Source organism: Apteryx mantelli, chromosome 9 (assembly GCF_036417845.1).
Source record: "Apteryx mantelli isolate bAptMan1 chromosome 9, bAptMan1.hap1, whole genome shotgun sequence".
NCBI lineage: Eukaryota > Metazoa > Chordata > Aves > Apterygiformes > Apterygidae > Apteryx > Apteryx mantelli.
The window spans coordinates 21423199-21445747 of record NC_089986.1 but is presented as its reverse complement, the minus strand read 5'-3'; the positions used below and the strand labels follow the sequence as shown (position 1 = coordinate 21445747).

The 22549-nt window shown below is 35.8% G+C and overlaps 1 protein-coding gene across 1 annotated transcript in view; it reads right to left on the bottom strand.

Moving 5' to 3' along the window:
* Positions 1-272: 272 nt before the first annotated feature.
* Positions 273-22549, bottom strand: part of CUL3 (cullin 3) — a 61119-nt gene continuing 38842 nt past the window's right edge. The window contains exons 6-16 of the mRNA XM_067301917.1: positions 21193-21421; positions 19475-19620; positions 16322-16498; positions 15036-15206; positions 13473-13580; positions 10742-10866; positions 10307-10403; positions 9117-9251; positions 3886-4072; positions 1811-1956; positions 273-1088 (exon numbers count right to left, since the gene is read on the bottom strand). Coding sequence (XP_067158018.1) covers positions 957-1088; positions 1811-1956; positions 3886-4072; positions 9117-9251; positions 10307-10403; positions 10742-10866; positions 13473-13580; positions 15036-15206; positions 16322-16498; positions 19475-19620; positions 21193-21421 — 1653 coding nt within the window. The 3' untranslated portion in view covers positions 273-956. The remainder of the gene's footprint in view (positions 1089-1810; positions 1957-3885; positions 4073-9116; positions 9252-10306; positions 10404-10741; positions 10867-13472; positions 13581-15035; positions 15207-16321; positions 16499-19474; positions 19621-21192; positions 21422-22549) is intronic.

The window sequence follows — 22549 nt, the reverse complement described above, 5'->3', positions numbered from 1 at the left end:
TGTTTACTGACAAAATATAATCTCAGGATGCTTCCCCAGGGGGATGGTATTTAGTTCTAAAGATTGTCATCCCTGTACTCTAACACACTTGAATTAGTTGTTTGTGTACACTAAATCCATTTATTTTAAATTTATTTTGTCTACATTTAGTGAAATAAAAACATCGCCCTGTACAATCCACTATCAGCAGTGAGTACAACAGCAAAAATTATTATACAGTTTATACACACTAAAATCTTTTCCTTTTTCCTATAAAGAAACCAGAACAAACCTAATCAATATAGAGTTTAATTTAGAAGAACTCAAATTACAGAAGGGAAAACCAAAATTATTACGGTCTTTTCTGAGCCCCAAAAAGTTCCTGATTCATATTGTTGGAACAACAGTGAGTGCAGCTGGAAGAGTGAAACATGCTAAAGTTGTATTCTTGGGTCTTTGTAAGATTACCAAATATTTAAATTAAACATGGCTAGTTAAAGAAACATCTGAAGCAGAGCAATATAACTGGGAATTTTGTCTTACCAGTTGTGGTTTCTTTTAAACCCAACTTATACAATGCGCGAAGTGCTAAGCAACACTACAGAAACACATTTACATCAACACTGAAGATCTGGGGAAATGAAATTCCAACAATTTTATTTTTTAATGAGCTGTATTTTCTAAATTTGTTTTTATTTTTCTGTTTTCATACAGTATTGAAAACAAACGCGGCACATTCACATTTTCCCGAAGAATTGTAAGGATGATCTCTACAGGGATAACGTTGAAAAGCCTGAAGCTCAATCAATTGATGTTGAAAACTCTCAAAAGGAGTAAAAGGCTTGATCTGAATGGTCTAGAACATGTATTGTAATTTAATAGAAGAGATGGTCGTCTTAATATTAATGATTTAAAAGAACTTCCCAGTTCATGCGAAGAGTATAGTCCAAGAATAAATCAAATTTTCTGAACGCATTTTATGCTACGTAAGTGTATACTTTGCGATCCTCAGGTGTTCGTGCCAAATATTCTCTCTCAATAAGTCCTTCAATACGTTTTTTAATAACAACTGGACTTGGTAAGAATCGGGCCTTCAGCTGCTGAGTTACCTAAAACATAAGATCAAAAACAATCATATAAAACTGCAGGCCAAGTAAGATCACAAGGTATCATAATTGACCAAAATAATCATAAAAAAAATATTTTGGAGCTAGCTACAATCGTGAAGTATAAAAAGCAGTCTGCATAGTTCTGCCAGTTTCTTACATCAGCTGCTTGCTCATTTTTGGGTCCGATTCAAAATACAGGCCTCTAGAGATTCACAGTCACAACCTGATAATCCTCTCAAATTCACAATCGTAAGGCAGTTCAGGAGTGGAAAATGCCTACTACTTGTGAAGCTGAAAAACTTAAGAGTTAAGAGCAGTAGGATTTTTTCTCTCTCTCTCCCTCCCTTTCCTTCCATCTCTTTCTCCCTCTCTCCACCTCTCTCTCATAGCTCAAATTTTCAAACTGGGATCCAACAGTCAGTAACAAGTTCAAAGCAGAAAACAATTAACACTAAGTGTAATGCTTTTCATTGTGGGATGATATTTTAAGAAATTTGATGACATCAGAATAGGCACTAATGGGAATTAGGGAAAGCAGATATACCCATGAGCATGTCCTAAACTGATTTGTCCTAACTGATTTAGATATTTTTAGGTATCTGGGGGAGAAAAATGGTGGATCAAATACAACATCGCCCAAAAGCCTTTTAGAATGATGTAAATTAAAACAGGAAGAACAAAAAGAATTTCCAAGCCCATATCAAAAGTGAGTGCAAGCATACCTCTGCTACTAGCACATTGTGTTGCATCTTCTTTCTAGATTTCATTATCCGAACTATAGCAGCTTCTATCTCATGTTTTCTGTCATCATCTACTTTCTGCCTTGTTTCTTTCCTTTCTGGATCAGATTCTCCTTGTTTGGCAGCAACTTAAAAGAAAAAAAGAGAAAGTAAAATACCTTAGCAAAATTAAAACCAATTTCTGTGTATCTGTGTTAGCTTCATTATTTAATTTCATCCAGAAGGAAAGTTGTATTTTTTCTGCATTCTGACATTTTAAAACTTGTTTTTTTAATGGAAAGCAGCCACAAGAACATATTAACACTTTCTGTCATATTTTGATAGCAACTGACAAAGTAACAATCTGTTATTTAAACATTACTATGTTAAAAATCTGAACAGTACTCAAATCTGCTTACAGCCCTGACCTGACCTCCCCCCCTGTTGCCATTAAATATTTTTCTCTTTAATACAGTGAATAATCTGTTAACTCATTTTTTATGAATTATCCATGGCATTTTGTTGGGAAAAAATAAGGGAAAAAAACCCCTAAATCCTGTTAACACCGCAATGAAATTTAGTACTTGGGTTCTATTTTCAGTAGATAATACAATTATGACTGGGCAAAATGCAGTAAACAGTAGAAAAAAAGGATTCAAAATTTACTTCACAAATCAGTTAAATAGTTAAGAAGTTCATTAGCCAGAAGAAACGGTCTACTTTTTCTGTCCTCTCCAACTCAATTGTATTCTCCTTTGTATTCTGTTCTCTATTATTTCTGCTTTATTTCTGCCCTTGTGTCTAACCTTTCTTACCCTTTCTCCCCAGCATCACTATAACCAATCCCTTCTCTCACACTGCTACCACCCTCCCCTAGCCTTTCTTCACTTGCAAGCCCTGAATATTTATGGCTTTTAAAGAGATACACATGTAGTCTTCTGTGGCAGAAAGGCAGGCAAAACCATGAGCATCAAGCTTGCTCTAAAACTATTTGGAACCCCAAATGATAATTCATAGATATTTGCATAGTGGAAAAGCAAAATTACACAAAAACTTTAACAGTTGCCACAATTGAGTTTAATTATGCCAGTGAAATGTCTTAGGCCCTGATCAGAGGGTTCTGAGTATCCTTGTTGGGCTGCTGTGCTCCTGCTCACCACACAATTCTCCAGACATAGCAAATGTGTTGACACCATAGGGCTCTGCGTGCCATACAAAGACAGTCTGGCTATTGCTTATGCAGCAGGATATGTGTAGGAGATTGCAAGCAGATACTGCTCTGTTTCACATGCTTCCACCCCTGGACACAACCTGCTGCATAGAAGAAGCCTAACAAATTATATTACATGCAAGGAATAATATGCGAATTACCACTATTGCACTTAAAATATATCTGAACTTTTGCCCATAATGCTTTGTATTTTATGTACCAAGATTTGTGAATGAGAAAATACTTTAAAATGCATTAAGAACTAATCATCCAGAACACTGTCTGTGAAACATAACTACAGCAATGCTACAATTCAGAAATTAATCATCCAGAGTGCTTTTTAGACAAAGGATATCAGCACTACTTATGTATTACACCAGTCAGCACTTCTGCGAGCTAGTTAAGTGGTATCATACTTATTAGCTTTTCTCATTTGTTAAGCTCCACTCAAATTATTGCCCAAAGACATTACAGCTACCCGGCACTTGGAAACAAGCACCATTATGTCATGTGATAAAAACATCACTTGATAATTTTGAGAAGTACAATAGCTTACACATTTATGAGGCTGTTTTCTTCTGAATCAGACAGTAGCTTGACATTTTTTAAATTTTACTATTTAATTTGAACTTTATTCTCTTTTAGCATCTCTTTTTAAGAGACAACTACAGATTTTGAAAAGCAAAAGGCTTAACTGGCTTGACTTCTACATTTGCCTCAGTATTTAAATTTTCATATTGATGCAACTAATCATCAAAAGCTAATATTACTCTTTTACTTGTATAAACATCAATCCTGCAAAAGATAATTTAACATTCTAAGACAGTTTGGGGGCTGCAAGATAGTAGAACATAAAAACCCCACTTACCCGTCTGAATCTTGACTCTGTGTAGTTTAGATGTGAACTGATCATTCACTGTAAATATATGACCATTTTCTATTTCTTTTGATTTAGGCTCTTTTGTGAGAACACGTTGTGTTGGTTTGCCACATGCAAGGGACTGTAGGGCTCTAACCAGTTCTCTTTCAGGGATATCAGTTTCCTGTTGAATTTCCTAAAGAAACACATCTTCATCAGTTTATGGCTATTGCAAAAATAAGTACCATGCTTTGCAAACAATACCACTGATTGATTAAAAAGTGAGTCTTCAAGCTTGCAAAATAGATTAATACTACTACTACTCTTCTATGGCTTAAAAGGTTAGAATTCATTCAGTAAAAAAGTCCCAATAGGTACTATGCAAAATTGCTTATGATCAACATGAGTCAATGCATAGACAGTGAACTCTGTCAAGTAAATAGTTACCATGAGCTGAAAATAGAAGAACAAATAATTAGCTGTTACATTTCACTGCAGCTTTTTGGAAAGCTGAAAGGATTTGCTCACTATCTCCAACAGCTGCTGAAGAGAAAGAAACCAAAGCTTCTAAGTAACTTGGTCAGTGATGGAAAGCATACATGATGTTCATGTGCATTCCTGATAAAGACCTATACAAATGTTTTTGCATTCTGCAGCACTAACGAAAACAGGACCTTTACAAATGAAAGCAAGCAAGGTCTAGTTTCACCAAAACATACAAATACACTAGATCAAGTTACACCTCCTCTTCAAATATCCGGAAACAATTTATTTACAGCCTTACCCTACCTTGCCCCTTGGCTTGGACATCTACAGGTGGAATTCGGAACATAAAATATTACAGTGTGACAAATAGAAGAATCTATATAAGGATGTCCTACACAGGTCTATAAAAAGAGCTTACATAACTGGTTTCACCTCTCAGTATCCCTAAGAGTTTAGCTGAGAGCCATGTTAGGTAAGCCATCATGTTATCCTGGATGCAGAATGATGACTTACAGTGCTTTAGGAGTAGGCCACCTACTACTGCTTCCGCAAACGTAACTAATTTCCTGAGCTCCTATTCATTAGGAGTTCGTTACAGTAGTATCTGTGTTTTCTCCCCTTTGATAGTTTGAATAAACCGCAAACATCTCTGATTCCACATTCCTATTCATATTCTTGAGGCACCTCTAGCAGCTAGAGATTAAACTATTGAAGAGGAAAAAAAAAACCTCACAGATACAAACCCAACTACGAGAGCCATCATGCTACTGGCTTCCTCATCTCACCCACTAAGTACGGTGTCAAGCCCTCCCGTTGCCCCCAACGATTTCCAGTTCTCATGTCATGCAAGTCAAACTGATGACCTTTAGGCTAAAAGCAGTAGCAACTTCCAGTGTGCCAAAGGCTAAGATTTGTAAATTACTTAAGCTCTTTAAACAGTGACCAGAAAGTCAAACTTCATAGTACAATAGGTTTTATTAAATGATACCATTTACTTTATGCACTCAAATTTTGTAATACCAATCAAGAAGAGAATTCTGCTCTTTTGTGCTCATCTGCTCCAGACAACAGAGACAATAAAATTGATTTGGATGTACTGGCCCCTACCAGGGCTCTGTCATTCACTACAGTGCAGCCCACACACAACATCTCTCTACTGGATCTCTGCAATGCCAAGGCTCAGACAAAAACATGCCTTAATGTTAGGTGTACAGTTGAAAAGTAAGTGTGTAATGTTGACTTTATGGGAAATGATGTGCATAAACTGTGTTTTTGACACACTACTTCAAATTCATTTCAATGATGTAGATAAAAATTCAGTAAGTTTGAATTATACAGTTTCAGAATTGTTGATACCTATTGCTTATGGATGACTGGGAAATATTATTTCAACAGTTGATGCCGTGAGTATTCTTAGAATAATGCATTCAGAAATTTTCACAGTCTTTGAAATAAGTGATGTGTATCCAAATATCTTAATTATTTGCTAATATCAAAATGCCTATTCACAAGCAGCTCACAGAAAGCTATTACTTTTCTAAACTGTGTTTTGCACCATTGCCACCTTGATTCCTTCACATATTTTTTCTGGATCCAGCATAAAGTAGTATTAAGGAAAAACAAACAAATAAATAAACAAAGGCTTAATCCTTTAGACAGTCACATTAAAAAGAATTTTACTGAAGTGGCATGATCAGCATAATTTTAACAAACTAGAGGAAGGTGGCACTTACATTACAGGACTTATTTAAATGTAAAGCCTTGAGGCTACAACCCAAATCTAGCTAACAGCTAGCATACTGCCTGTGAGAAGCAGATTCCCAAACCTTGATTTCTAATGCCAAAGGACGGATCTATTCAAAATTATCTTTTTTTCCTATAAAGAAATATATTCACTCTGCTGTTTTCTGTAAGTAAACATATTCACTCAGCTGCTAGTGAAAGCAAAATGAAGAGCTACAATGAAGTTTGAGGTCTCTGCTGCTGAAGATCCTTATCCTAACCACAAGGTATTTCTGTTTATTTTACTTCACACAGTAGCTTCCCAATTCAGCCACTAATATATGTGAAAAATTTGTGTTTCAGAATTTATAAGCTAGTTTTAAAATAAGAACTACAGAAAGAATTGTACTGTGCCTCAGAAGAAGGCAGACGTCTTCAAGTTGGGTAAAACAAACAAACAAACAAACCCCCATGAATATGAATGGAAAGGTTATAACATGCTCCTGTATTCTTTTTCCTTCAATCTGCAGCATATCATTTTTATAAACATATTTTTATACAGAAAGGCCTTATTTTAAAGACGATACTGTAGTCATGCACAAGAGAAGTACCTATTGCACAGTTTCAGTTCTAAAAACATTACCAAATAAGCTATATCTGGAGGCTACAAAGGAGATGATTCTAGGCACGGAACAGCCTCTGTCAAGTTCTACGCAAGAAAAAAAAGTTTATTATAAGGAAAAAAGTAGTGTAAATACCATATTGTTCTGCTGAAAAAACAAAACACTTTCAAACTAAATGGACTTTTATTTATATAGACTTCAACTTATAATTCTTCCAAAGCAGAGATAAGCAAAAGAGAAAAAGGGTAAGCCAGTTTTAAGTTCTTATGTCTCCTTTATGTTGAATTATACAACAGTTTTACTTCCACTGCAGTCACATCTGTATTTCCTGCTTGCTATAACTAAGGATAAAGTAAGAACCAGCCATTTTCCCCCTTATTTTTGACTTCACCATTAAAAATGTGCATTTCACCTTTTAAAATACTGAGATGTACGGCAAACTTTAAAGTAAACAAAAAAAAACACGTTCTGAGTATTAGAAGTTCACTTAGAAGAAATTGGATTCTTTGAAAAATTGGCACACTTTGAAGGCCTGCATGAAGAACTTTCCTCTTAGATGCCTGTAGCATTAAACTGGACCCATATTGCCACTAGTTTTTTGTATATATAAACAAAACCCTTGACAAGCAGACGCCCAGTAATTTCATAAATTTTTGGGAAGGAATTTTGGTATTTAATGATTCTTATCCAACTGCAAAGGGCAACTGCAAATTAGTCTGTCCAGCTGCAAATTTGTAGAAGCACTTACACATCAGAAATGCTTTTATACTTCTGTAAGCATACCACCATCCATCTCTCATGCTATGTTGCAGTAAAAGCACTAATTTAATAAGACAGAACATTAACATTTGTCCAGCTCTCAGTAATTAATTATGGTATTCAATAATCAATGAACAAAGATAAAATTCATTCTGTCCTAATATATCATAGGATCTCCTGGCTGGAGTTAAAGACATCTTCCACCCCTTTCCCCAAGGAAGCTAAACAAAAGAAGTATGCCTTCTTAAGTATGACTTTTAGTTACAGTGGGACACAAAGAGCTCAAACACCTAAACAAGAAAAAAAAAAAATACACACAACCAGAAGAATGTGGACACCCTCCTCATCATCCAGTCTTAATGAAATAAACTCTGATTTAGAGCACATTTTAAAAATCAAACTTTTCACTACTGTACCAAGTATTATTCATTCATATATAGGTCATGCCTAAAGAATTCTGCTCATAAAGCCTGTAACTTTCGTGAAAGAAAGTAGCCACCAGACCAATTTCAGCACCAACTTCAACAAGAGAAACCTTTGGATACAAGCCAAAGAAACCACCCTCTCTCTCTTCCGCCCCCCCCCCTTTTTTTTTTTAAAGTATTCCACAGAGAAAGTACTTTCAGTTGTAATGCTCCTAAAATGGAGCTCACAGCAAAGAGGGCTATTTGTTCCCCAAAATCATTTTTTGGGGGCTATGAGTAGTTTATGAAGAGACTCTCTTCAAACCCTGATTTCCTTAATGCCAACTGAAAGGGATTCAAAGAAACATTCTTGTATTAACAGGCTAGGAGTATGCTGAATAACCCGAAGAGCAAAATCCAAACAAAAAAAATGGTTATTATGCATTACACAGTCAATTGTAGATGGAAAAAAAGAAGGATATCCTCTTCATTTTCAAGCTGCACCTACACAGTTTTTCAAGGTCTCCAACATTCTCTCCAACAGAACACAAACCAAACTATTAAGTGATACCGTCTGTGTAACCAACAGCCTTACATGGCAGAAAAAGCTTTTCAACATCTCAGATACAATACACCAGCACAGGATCCTCCTCCACTCCCAAAGCCTTCTTCAGCACCTTTTATCAGCTGACAACTTCAGCCTTTCCCAGAAAAGCTACTTTATTCTTCCCATCAGGAAGATATCTGGACCTTGTCTTCATTGTCCTTTCTGGCTCACTAGCTTAGAAAAGCAAAGAAAGTTCTTTGGTTGCTCACTTCTACAGCTTACTCTAGCCTGCTAATTGAAGCACTTCAATCTGTAAGAGGCCAGGATACAAACCTTTTTCCATCCCTGGGCCAGTTTCTCAAAGATAAAGTGAGCAAATGGACACACCTGCTATATTCTAACTTCAGCTTTTGTATAGCCCTGTGGCCTAAGAATAACCACACCTGCAATCCTCTTCAATTTTCCAAAAAGCTTCTGTTCCCAATTAATTGCCTTCTCTAGGATTGCCCCCTAGATGCATTACTGCTGACCTGCTTCCTGTATTTATCGGCCTGACTTACATTCCAATAGAATCTGAGGCACATGTTTTTCGAAGGACTACTCAAATGGGTAAGAAAGCCTAAAACAATGTCAACACTTATCTGCAAGAATGAAATTACCAGTTATTTAAAAATCATGTGAGAAAAACACAATTCTTACCTCAAACGTATATTTTTCTCTGTTGTTAAAGAGCATTAATATCGTCATCTGGAAAGTGGAGACTTGCAATATGTGCTTCCGTGTATTTGAGCCAGTTACTTGGGCACCTCCTACACCAACCTCTGAGCCATCTTCCTATTTTAAAATCATAAAACTACTGTTAGATTATTCTCCACACCCAAATTAATACTTTACTTCAGTAAGAGGAAAGTTATATAATGAAATATTATCTCAGTTCACACAAGTGACAAAATAGCATATGCCTGGTGGCATAACTAGCATCTCTAACAGGTTTTTTAGAATCACAGAGTGACTTTAGTTGAAGACACCTCTGAAGGTCACATAGTCCAACCACTGCTCAGAGCCAGGCCACCTAGAACAGGTTGCTAAGGGCCACATCCAGCTGAGTTTTGAGTATCTCCAAGGATGGAGATTCTAACCCCTCTCTTGACCCTGTTCCAGTATTTGACCACCCTCAAGTTTCTTTATTCTTTATCTTCTTTAAAACTATCAAAGTATTTGTCCTACAGTCATAGAATTTTAACACTCTCACAAACTCACCTTATTAATACTTGTGCTACAAGAATTTTGTTTTAATTTTGCATTTGGATTTGCCTTGCCTTCTTTGTTTCCAAGCCTCATGCTGTTACTATCTCTAGCTTAACATTTTGGAATTGGTCTAAATTACCAGCAACTCATTTTCTTGTATATGTAAATATTGTTGTATTTCTGTAAACTATACTAAGATTCTCATGTTTGGAAAAATGTTGTATACATTGCTAGCACTCTCCATATGAAAAGCAGAATAGACTTGGACTAAGAATATTTTTTCATATTAACTAAACCAAAATAACTCTGAAGAGAAACAAATTTCATTTCACTTTTGACAGATTCAGATTCTCATTACTTATGAGATGAAAAGTAGTAATTTTCTATGATGTAATAAACCCAGAAGATGTTGAGTGATGTATTCAAATCAGATTTACAGAAAATGTGTGAAAACTAAATTGCTACAAAGGAAGAAACAGATTATAAGGGTGACAAAAGGTACTTTTTTCTTCTTCCTGTATAATCAGGGAACAAGTTTAAGTTTGTATTTTACAAAATTCTGAAGTTAGTACAAATGGGCAGTTGCTTACCTTTTTAAAAAAAGGTTAAGGTATAGTATTTTCATAATCTTGACACTTTACCTTTTTAACAGGCCCATAGAAAGTGGCATTGAGATCTGCAGAACCCATATGATGCTGGAGTGTCAGTTGTCGCCCACTGTGTTTGGCCAAGTAAAATCTGTAATATAAATGAAGCAGTTCAAGACATTTTTTTACATTTGGTATTTAATAAGAAAGTGCTTTAGATAACTACATATACTTTTTGTAGCTTAAGGATACTGTAAGAAACTTCTAACAGTTGCTTTTAAGAAAAAATTAAATCACAATAGAATTCTAATTAAAAACTCCCCAAACTCAAGCCTCACAATGTGAATATTGCATTCTCTCATTTCCCACAAGAACTAATATAAAGCAGTATTCTAGCATGTCTTTAACTCTCGGCAACATATATCTGTCACTTAAAGTTTGAAAGTTTTCTCTTAAAACCTTTAGCCAAAAGCCTTATTTAATACATACCTTCTAAATATTTCAAAAGCATGTCTAGGAGCTGGAGGGATGTTGCACTTTGGTGTGGCTGACTGAGTAGGCCAGTAACCTGTTGTGAGAACCCGCACTGTGAGATCAACACCACCTAATGAGACCTACAGAGAATTGGGGGGAAAAAAATCCACACATTTAAAACAGGTTCATGTTTCACTGTCCTTCTGTATTAATGTAGAATATTTAGAGTTTCCACAAACTAAGGAAAAAAAAAGTCTGTAAATACTATTTTTCCAAAGCTGGACAAATAATGAAGTCATCACTATCAGAGCAGATGCCAAAAATTAGATGATATCTCAAAAATCCTCCACATCATTCCCCAATGATATTTAAGAGTGTACAAAATTTAACAAGAAGTGCTAGCCAAGAGTGAAATTTCTGTGATCACAAACAAAATTCATTATAGAATTTTTTACTCTTTGACTACATACAGTAAAGCTGGGTTGCTAAATGTACAACTTCCAAAATAACCGCTTATAAATTTACTCTCCAGCAGCAGCTAAGAAACAGTAGAAACTCAGTGTTAAACAACAGGGGGCTATTCCTGCAATTTCCCCCCGGACTTTAAAGGAAACAGCCATTCACTTTTATACACACAACCCCGACACTTTCTCTCCCATTACTGTAAGTGCTCAGCACAGGTTAGAGAACATTCCACAGCTGATGTTTTGATCTATAAAGCAGTGCCATTAGCAGATGATGAACATCTAGCTACCACAGAAGCATTAATCCTCACTAGGTATCTCAATCAAAATTAGTAATAATCAACTTATAGTAGAGAATTTTCAGCTCTAGAAGGTCTAACGAATACATTCAAAGAACATACATTATGGACAAGAAAAATAAAAGCATAATATATCCAACTTCTTATAAACTCCAGCCAAATTATAACACAGAAATAGTGCATGTTATATTTTAGAGGGTCACAAAATGTCATATGAACTCAGAATCTTCTAATATAAATAGTGGAGTAGCATCTCCACGCATTATTGAAGTGTTCTTGTATCATATGAGCTAAGTGCCTTTGACACACGCATCCAAACTTGTATCAAGGAAACTTCTGAAAAATCTAAATCAATGATGGGCTACTGATACAGAAATCCCCTTGAACAGAATTTAGATTTGAGGTCTAAGAGGAACAGTTTGTAAAAGTATGTAATGAGCCATATAAAGATTGTTCTACAGCCAACATTACTGCCACACTTCTAACTTCATATCACCAATGTCCTGAGGCTCACAACAGAAATTCAAAAAGCATTCAGACACAGAAAACTAGTTAATCTGTGAATCACATAAAAAGAAGCTTCAAACAGCTTCTTCAGTGCAGCCAAAATTTAGAAAAAGCCCATCAACACAGACAGAAAGATACAGAAAGTATCTTTATGCGGAACTGGGACATCTTACTTGAACTGGCAAGGGTTTCTTGGGTTTTTTTTTGGTCTTTGCCAGACCAGAACACAGTCTCAACTTAGAATATCACATATAATATTAATTACACAAAGCACTGAGCAGACATTTGCCTTGAAAATGTTTTGGAAGCACTTTATTTTCCAAGACATCTCTTCAGAGCAAGAACAGCATGAGCAAATGGAAAGTGCCTTAAAGTGCGCTAATCTTCACAAATTCCAAAAATTTAAAGTTTCAGGATCACAGTTCAGGAAGATACTCACATTCTTTCAGCTTGGACTTTCCCTAGGGCTCAGCTTTCCACTTGCTGGTATAAAACTAGTCATATCTATGCAGTCCTTGGCACTACCTACTATCTCAAGACCCAGTAGGAGACTTTGAAGGTAGGATTGCTTAGAGAAGAGCAGATTCCTGTCTCAACTAGGACACACCACACATATACAATGCACGTAAATTGGTTAAAAAGGAGTAGAATAGACTAGTTCATTTAGAACATATCATCACCAGCAAGTTAACAGGAAAAAAAAAGTCTTCATAATTTCCTCCCAAGTATTACTGACACTAATAGAAATATATACAGTCCTGTCATATATAAATATTCCAGATATTCCATAAAAAGGCCATGGTGAGGCTGACCAAAAGGCAACCATCAGCCAAGCTACTGGTCCCTTGCAGAGAATAAGAAGCCAGTTTCAAATAAGGCCTAGGATAATCTGTTAACATTTTAAATTCCCCCTGTTAGCTGTAACATAGCTGAGAAGAAACTATAGACATAGTTTATTAACTCATTGAATGTAAAATTGTAAAATACATGAATCTTTAATAAAAAATAAAAAAATAAAAAAATCCATGTACAGGTCTCAAATGCTACCTATAAAAATGTGAATGCTCCAACAATGTTTTCTTGAAACTAACGGTTCAGGAATTCTAGAAGGACAACTTGACCAGCCTCTGAAAATACAAAGAGCAGCGGAGCCGAACGCCTGCGGGCATCTTCACAGCTACCCGCAGGTGCCCGGCCGGGGCGAGGCGGGCGGCGCGCGCCCCCTGCCGGCCGCGCCGGGCACAGGCAAAGCGGCCCCACGGCGGCTTCCGACCCCCCTTTCGCACGGCGGAAAATACTAACCACGCCTGCAAGGTGAGAAACATCACCGGGAGAGGAATGTAAACTGAGGATGCTAACCCAATCCTTCCTTCAGCAGGGGGACGTAAACAGCAAAGAGAAAGCCAAAAGCCCCCATAAGACTTTAGGTTTTGTACCCAAGGAAAAGGCCAAGCGCACGGGGCCCTGCGCTCTTACCCCGGTGGCCTGAAGATGCTGCCTGAACTCATCCATCGTCGTGTTGGAGATGCTCATGTCCCTGAACATTCCTTCCAGTTTGGACGTGAACTGACACCCACACTCGGTCTAAAATACAAAAAAAAAAAAAAAAAGTGTTGCATCACCATTATGAAAACAAATTTGCTCATATGTGAACTGCAAGACCCCAGTTAGCTTAGCAGTCTCAGAAAAGTGATATTTCTGTACGTTTGATTATTGGGATTCTTATTTGCATGACTTTTAGACCTTAAAAGAAAAGTTTCACTTTTCATATAAGGATCTAACCTAACATGAATTAAAACTTTGTTTCCTTCTGTTTTCTCCCATTACTGTAATTTTTTGTTTTGTTTTCAACATTCTTATCTCATCTGAAAACCAGCTAAAGCTTATCAGACCAAGGCATATACTTTCACCTGCTTTCTACCATGATACCAGAAAGGGAAAATAAAAATTTTACTTGTACCAGAAAAAATTGTTTCCTAAGAACATATGATTTTCAAGGGTTACTAGAGGTTACCAGAGGTACCAGAGAGTCAGGTACCTAGGCATATAGATACATGCACACACATACACACATTTAAGTTGCAAATACGTGAGTTTGTGCATATATATTTCCAAAACATACTTTGACATATATGGTAAAGGCAAACACGTTAGCTTCAGCATCCTAACCACTGCAAAACCATGAGGAAAGAGGGCAGTCCTGGTCCGCTGATTCATCTTGCAAGTTAATGCCCTGTACCAGACTGGAAAAGGTGGAGAAGTAACTGAGAAGGAATGAATACTGACAATTTGGAGAAATCTGATGCAAACAGACTTCATTCACAGATAGAATTAGAAGGTCAAAATCAAGGAGCAGCAAAATTTGATTTTAGGACCAAATCAGTCAGGTTTAAAAGTGCTCTAGCCACTTATGCCACATATGAAGAAGTTGCATTAGAATGTGCTTCAAGGATTGTTCATGTAAAACACCTTTAAGCTTTACCACCTTCTCCATCTTTTGGGCACTCTTTCAATTTTGTCCACAGTAAATTGAACCAATAAAATTAAGAAAAAAGTGTTTCTAAACACTGACATGATCTTTTTTCAATCTATCTCATAACAATCACCAAAAAGGAATTAAACATTATCATTAGCCTGCAGATAGAGGTAAGCAAAAAACAAAGAAACAAAAAAACCCCCTGCATGCACTAAAAAGTTCCACAGTGAATAACAGAAAACCTAGACCATGTTTTATCCTCACATCAAATCTCTATATAGCAGGAGTTGTCCTCTTACTGATAAATTCTTAACACATTTTGAAAAGTAAGTTCAGTTTTCCAGAATGCTCTTCTCAACACAGGTCCTTTCCCATATTTACCTTCTTTTATTTCCATAAATTTTTCTAGAAAAGCTATTCATATTTTGTTCCTGCTGGGGCTTAAAAGTCAAATCTATATTTGAACATCAGTCAAGATGTATGTTATCTACATATCACTTAAGTAAAAAGAGAAGAAACCATACTTACAAAAAATGAAGTTAAAAGTATGCAAACAGTCTTACCTTTAATTTAGATATCATATTTTTCTCAGAGTCATCTGAAACACTCTTGTTTGTAAGAAGCCTTCTTGCCAAGTGCTGCTTATAATAGCGTTCAAAAACATCTTTCTCTTGCATAAACCTAAATAAAACCATTGCCTTATCCAATATAGTTTCTACTTCTTGCTCTGTTAGCTGTAAAAGAAATAATTTCCTGTTTTTAATCTTCCAGTCCGAGTGTTCTATACAACCTAGATATTTCAAGTAATTGACAGCAAGCATATGGTCTAACAGTATCCTATGGAGATCCTGACAAAACTGGTCCAACATGTGAATAAATGAGCCTAAGCGCACAAACTCAATACGGGGAGAAAACAACAGATCTAAAATTGAGGGATAAAAGCAATGGGGAGGGGAAATGGGAGACAATGGATGGATAGAATGCCTGGATAAAAATGGCAACAAAAGTTCCTGGATAAACATGCATTTTGATGTATCAAAAAGAAGAAAAAAAGCACAGTTGAAAACCAATTATTAGGTGTATGAAAAATTAGTTTAAAATGAAAACTTCTACATTTCAAAGATCATTTTGCAAAGCCTGTCCAGCACCACAACAAACAAAATCATTACTGACATACTACATCTAACTTGTAATACAAACATTCAGGGGAATAGTTCTTTTATAAATAAGTAGAATTTACTATTTGATTTCCTAAGCATAAGATGTATTCAATAATATTCAGCTTTATTCAGGCCCACTGAAGCCTCAGCTGAATATTGTGTCCAGTTCAGGGTTCTATACATCAAAAATTTTTTATAAAAGCTGTGAGGAAAGACTGAAGGAAACAGCACTATTTAAGCTAGTACAAGAAGTAAAAAGGAACAAACCATTTTCCCTATCCAATTATTTAATTTGCAGAAGAAATGATTAGATATTGAGAATAACTGCCAAACTATACAGATATTAAAGCAGCAGAATAGGTTTCCAAGGAAGGTGGCTGCAGAACCTTCTTCAATCTCTTTTTTTCCAGAGGGTAGACAATTATCTGTCAGAAGTAATCCAGGTATACTGCTTCAGAGATGGGGGCCAGGCTACATGTCATCCTGAGATCTTTTTGTGCCTCATATTTCTCTAAGTTTACATCTAAAATGTTATGTGATCAGCCATGTTATACAACTTTTTTTTTTTTTTTTTTAAGGCATTGTTGCCTTTACCTTAATATAAATCAGCCCTGGAAAAGCAGTTTGGCTTTATCTGACCCAAGTTTACATAGAAAAGAGTATAATCTCTTAATTTAATTTATACTTACTCCCTTGACTCCTTTTTTCAGCTTATCATCAATAAATAATGAGAGGTACTCTGGAGACCTAGAGTTGAGGTTGAGGAAATACTCAAAGTCACCCGCAATAGTCTGTTTGAAGAGTCGGTCATTATTGAAAGATTCTTGAAGAAAGCGGTCAAACCTACTCTTCAAATCCAGTAAACCCTTAAAAAAAAAAAAAAGTATAAACATGTAACACAGTAACAAAAGACGAAGTCATTGTAGAGAAGACCACATCTACAGTCAGAGTTTCTGCAATAATCTCTACATTTCACATTGTTAAAGAGCATCAGAAATTTCATTTCCATTTTTAAGTGTCTGTAGTTGCCATAAATATTTCTTATGGAAGCAATTTTCACATAACTGGCTAAAATATTGGTGTCAAACACTAGTGCAATTTACTGTAATAGGCTACTCAATAAAGATTAAGAATTTTTTTTTAATCACCTTTGTTAAACAGGCTGCTTTAATGAATTTTAAGTTTCTAACTTAAAGGAGGTATTTGTTCCACTTTTTTATGCCTTTCCTTTTTCAAGTAAGTCATCATCTTAAATACAGGATGGGAAAAAGATGAGGCTAGGCACCCACTAGCTGTATCCCTAGAGTTACTAAGGAAGTTTGAAGGGAAAACACCACCACAAAAGGCCAAATCTTATCAGCTTTTCCTCCCTGTAGTTTCAGTCCAGGGACATGTTTTGCATTATGCAGTCACATACGTTTCTTGCTGGTCTTTAAGGGTCACTGTGAACATATGAAAGCTAGACACACAACAGTTCTCCAGTTATCGCAGTGTGAAGTCCACAGGCTTGGACTGAACCACATCCTTTGAACCAAATCATCAGATTAGAAACCATCATATTCATTTTTAGGGTTTGCACCATCTTCACCCAGAGGTTAAAACAACTGGGTATAGAAGGGGGAAACATCTTAAAATCACCTGAGCACCTTTCCAAGTATGAGATACACATAGGGTTTAGACATAACTAAGACAGTATTTTAGAGGGGCCAAAAGAATTTCACTTGAGAGTTAAGCTTGTTTAGTTTATCATGGGTAGCTACCGCCCACACAAACTGTTTAGCTTCAGAAACCTAGGATTTTAAGACCATTGAAAGAAATATTTAAATGTGGTTACTTAAAGAAGCCATTCAAGAGTTACTCAAGAAAGTAATAATGTTTCTTAAGAACTCACCATCTCACTTAAAGGAATGGTCTTTAGACAGGCTAAATAATGCGTATTAGAAATTTTAAATTCAAAGTAAATCCCACTATCTCTCTCTGTTTACCAAGGTTAACTTATGTCTCCTCTCCAGGAGTACATGATCTGAACAACCTGGTGTTAAACAGGAGAAACTGTTAGTACCTTAAACTACAACAGCATTTCAACATCCCTTCAAGTAATTTTAAGAAGTTTTAAATCTAATCCCCTGGCAATGCTTTTGCAATCATCTCACCAATGATGCTGAGGGTTTGGTGATGTCATGCTGCAGAAGCAGTGCTGGACTATGGTGATGCTTTTTCTTCATGGTATAACGTAGCTTCCTTGTCTGTCTTTTTACTGTTATTTAAGTCCTTGAAAGATTCAGATGAACATGGTTGAGATGAGATGAGATGAGTGAGGTGGTTTCTCAATTCACAGGTATTTTTCTCTTCTTCCATCATGTCAATGGAAGTGGAGGGTAAACCTGTTTGGGGGTTTAGCAGTAACCAAATACCAACTCCTTCTCTAGGGCGTCTTCCTGAGATGGCTGGGTGCATACTGATTAGCTGAGGATGATCTCTGTGCCAAAGCATATGCAATATGGTTTTAAGTCTTCTTCAGCTTCATTGCTCTAATCTTTTTGTCTTTGTGGCAGGAAACATCAATAGTATCTCTATAATTAAGCTTTTAATTCTTTCTCAGTTGAGCTGATTAAGACATCCCTTTAGGTTCATCAGGATTTAAAAGGAATGAAAATTACTTCAAAGTAATCCAAACACTTATTTTCCACAGCATGTGACTTTTTTTTTTTTTGAATCATACCACAAAAAGCATAAGCAGCCCTTAATCATTAAATCTCCAAAAAATCAAACGGGCATTCTTTCTTCTTTTTAAATAATCCTTGGAGAGGTGATTCTTATCTAATCTTGGTAAGAAGTTTGCTTCAGCATTGCCAGATGACTAATAATCCAATCAAAAGTGTTTTTATACTCAAATGGCTTCTTGTAATAGTAACCAGTTCTAGCAAAATTATTGATTTCAAATTGAACAGTGATGATAATAGTAATAATGCATTAAGTACTTCTCATAAAGACCAGACATAAGCATTGCATCTATGCATTTTAAAAAAATTGTTATTTAATGAATACATAAACATTTTTACATTAAGTATAAAACATGGTTAGAAACCCCCCCCCCCACATTTTTCCAGCTATAAAAAAAATTCCTTAAAGTTTAATGAACTCCAAAGATTTTATGTGCAAATTTAAAACCATCTTCTCAAAGACCATGGGAGGAGAGAAAAGATGACAGACTCCTGAAGCATAGTTTGTGATCTTCATAAATTAATGCTACACATCACTTCTTAGAGAGAGATGAAGAGCAAGAAAGAACACTTACATCTTTTAATATGCAAAGTGTTCTGTTTCTCAGGGAGAGTGAGACTGAAGAGAGAAATTTGTTATGATTTACAACACATTTACCTATCACTCATAGTTAATCCTGCTATGAAATACTGGCATGCAATTTTTGTCTCAATAATCGATAGCTAATATAACATAAAATTAAACAAAACAGATGCTGTAAAGGTACTTGCCAGCAGACACACAACTCAATCTGGAGGCAAATATCATTTAGAATAAATAAAAAATTTCCCAAGCATTTATATAATTAGCCTGAATATTTTATTTAATAGAAGTAGCTACCAAAAGCACAAAATAAGCAAGCACTTTCCAAGCATCTTCTGTATATAAATAATTCTAAACATCTCTGAAAATTCAAGAAATGTAGAATTTAGCAAAACTATAAATTACAAATGCAGCTTACTAATAATAATCCCCTTTGCATCAGTTTTAAGGTTTACCTTTAATCAATCATGTAGTTAACCACTATACCGGGGAATATGGGAAAGATGGAAGAAGAGAAAGTTAAAATATTTAACTACCTGAATGTAGTCAACTGGATTCTTTCCTTCTCCCTCTTCAGATACTAGTGCTTTGCCTTGCTCTCTTAGGTATGAGCTCATGCACTCGCACATTGTCTTCAGACCATTTGGCACCCGGCTAAACAATTTGTACATGCAAGCAAGGTCTGCAGATAAAAAGAAGAGTGAAATATGCAGGACACCCTCTGTGTACTGTACTTCTCCAACTCTAATTTCATAGCAAAAGACAACAGAAGGTTAGTTCAGAAACTCAAGCCCCCAAAAGCACCCCCTAACAGCTTTGGCACTGCAGTCTTCTGATGATGTTTCCTTTCCTTCACCCCTGACAACATGGTGACTGCAGCAACCCCAGGAAATTAAAAACAAAGGTTGTATTCAATTCTTCTAGTTGTAGTTGTCCTTCTCCTCATCCAAAGGCCAGCAAAAGTTGACGTTTGCCCTGAAGGATGGTGCATTTATACATTCAGCAAGACTATGTTTTCAGTGGTATTTAATAGTGTTGTTTTCAAAGTCACCATCTCAAAAATCACATACTTTATTGAAAGTTATGAGAAAAATCTAAGTTAAAGAAAAAAAACACAAAAATGCTAGTAAGATACTTGCTTGTTTTAAAAGCAAAACCTGGTACAATTAGAGTTTAATTCATATTTGTTTTGAAGGAATAGAGTCAGTCGTATAATTTAACACTACTTTGTGTCATCCATCTAAAATCTTGAGGGGTGGCTTAGCTTAAATGCGGCTTTCCAAAACAGCACTCTATCTTTGTACATTCCTCTTCTATAAAACCCTATCTTTACTCTCTACCTAAACCAAACCAACGCCCACAAAACTCAGACTAATTCTTGTATCTTCTACAAATACTCTGCCATACCTTTGTCATTTCAGCCTGAAGCCTGTCTTAACTGGGTATTAAAGAAAAAAGTTTAAGAATAGTAACATCACTTTCCCTTTCAATATAGAAATTCTCTCTTTTCTCGCAGCTAAGAAATTGGCTTGCTTTGTCACTCTGACTAGCACCTAGTAATTGTGAAGCTGCTTTCAGGAGTAAAAAACCATCAATTTAAACAGCAAGTGCATTTCCATTCTCGCTGCTCTAAATATAGATACTACAACCACTCTCTTCATTATCTATAATATCTTTTGTTCAGTCATCCTCTGTCTCACACTGATCTCCACCTACCAGGAAAAACTGAACCAAGCCAAACCCCTCTATTCCAACCACTCAGAATACGTCTGTCTTTAGAAACTGAACAACCCATCTTTTGCTGCTACAAAGCCTCCCCTCTACAAGAATTGGTCCTGCGATACTACTATTAAATGAGTCATTTACTGCAGCAATTTTCAAATAGTAGCCTGTGGGCCAAACAGCTTACTGATGCATTTTGACAGCTACACATTGGAAGAATGAAAGTAATATAACGGCTCATGGAAACAGGAAACAGAGTATAACGGATGAGTACCTTTCTTAAACATACTTGGCTTGCCAAAGAAAAGTACCTGTATCTGGTACTAACCACAAACACATTACACAAATGGGCTCTGTCTTAAGATCTCTCTAAATGTCTCTCAGGTAACATTCTCAGATGATTGCAAAACAGAGCCACTAGAGTGGTTTTAGAATTACACAGGAACATAAACATTAAGTTCAATTTATCCCATATTCAAAAGCAGCAAACAGTATCATAAGTATTTTTGTCTCCCATATAATGCACTCTTACCTTCTGTCTTCCCATTTTTCAGCATATGAACTAGCCCAGAGTTCTCCATTTCCACTATAGTTTTCATATGCTTGGAAATAAGCTCCCTCTCAACAACTTTCACAATTGGTTCTTCTGTTGATTTATCCAGACAATGCATCACCCGTTCTATTTCTTCATTAATTCTAGCTTCTACTTTCTTTATATATACAGAAGCACTGTTTTCAGCTAAAAATTTCTGACTTTCCATCTGTGATTAACACAAATTAATACTTTAGACTTATTTAAAGGGGGAAAAAGGAAATGCATTTATAAGTAAGTCCAAACCAAATCCAGTATGTCCAACAATTCATATCACTATACTTTAAAGATTTACATATAAGCTTAACACAAAATATAGTTGTATTACACTTAATGCAACTACTAGGTTATGTGTGTAGGAGGATACATGCAGCAGAAGCATGGGATTTTTCATACCAAAAAAACCTAAACAACCTAGTTTCCAGTTACCAATAGGATCTTTAGCCATAGGATCCAAAGAAAATAGAAGGATTGGGAGAAGGAAGAGGCAAAAATTCCTTCTGAATACCAGTTTATAGCACATTTTTGAGTTGTGAGGATCAACAATTCTTATTATTCTAGTCAGTGACAATGCTGAATATATTATTTCATATCAAAATTTTTATCCATACTGGTCAGTGTAGTCTTTTTGGAGAAGTTCTTTTTTGTTTTTTTGCTTTTTTTTAAAGGCAGAACTAAGAAATGAAGCTCCAATGAAGATAATTCTTTTTCTTCATTTTGCATAGCACCAAATGAAAAGCAGAATGCAATGACTTTTAAAAGTTGTGCAACATATGCTTGATTTTCAAGCAAATTCAGAAATCAGAGGAATGGCATACATGGTTGATCCTGCATTAGAATTGGGAGATTGACAAATTATGCAATCTAAATTCCTTTTAACGTGCTTTTAGAATTTCTATCAATTTCCAATAGAAAATGTCCAAAAATAGAAGAGCAGGATTAAACTCAAAAACTATTCATTTAGCATTTTCCCTGAAACTATCTTACCAAAAAGTTCAGGAAACCTTTTGAATGCATTATTCAGTTTTCATTCAACATTTGGATAGCCACTGAGATAGACTTAATTCCTTGACTTGGTTTATTTTATAAAGCCTATAACATAGACTCTAATATAGACTATATTCTACAAATATAGAAACTACAGAGTAAACAAAGCTTCCCCATAGGCAGTTTCCCAAGCAGTCTCCCATCTCCATCCCCAGCCTGCAACCATTTGAATCTTTCATGGCACTGGCATTTCAAAAAAAAAAAAAAAGAAAAAGAAAAAAAAAAAAGAAAAGAAAAAAGGGGGGGGGAA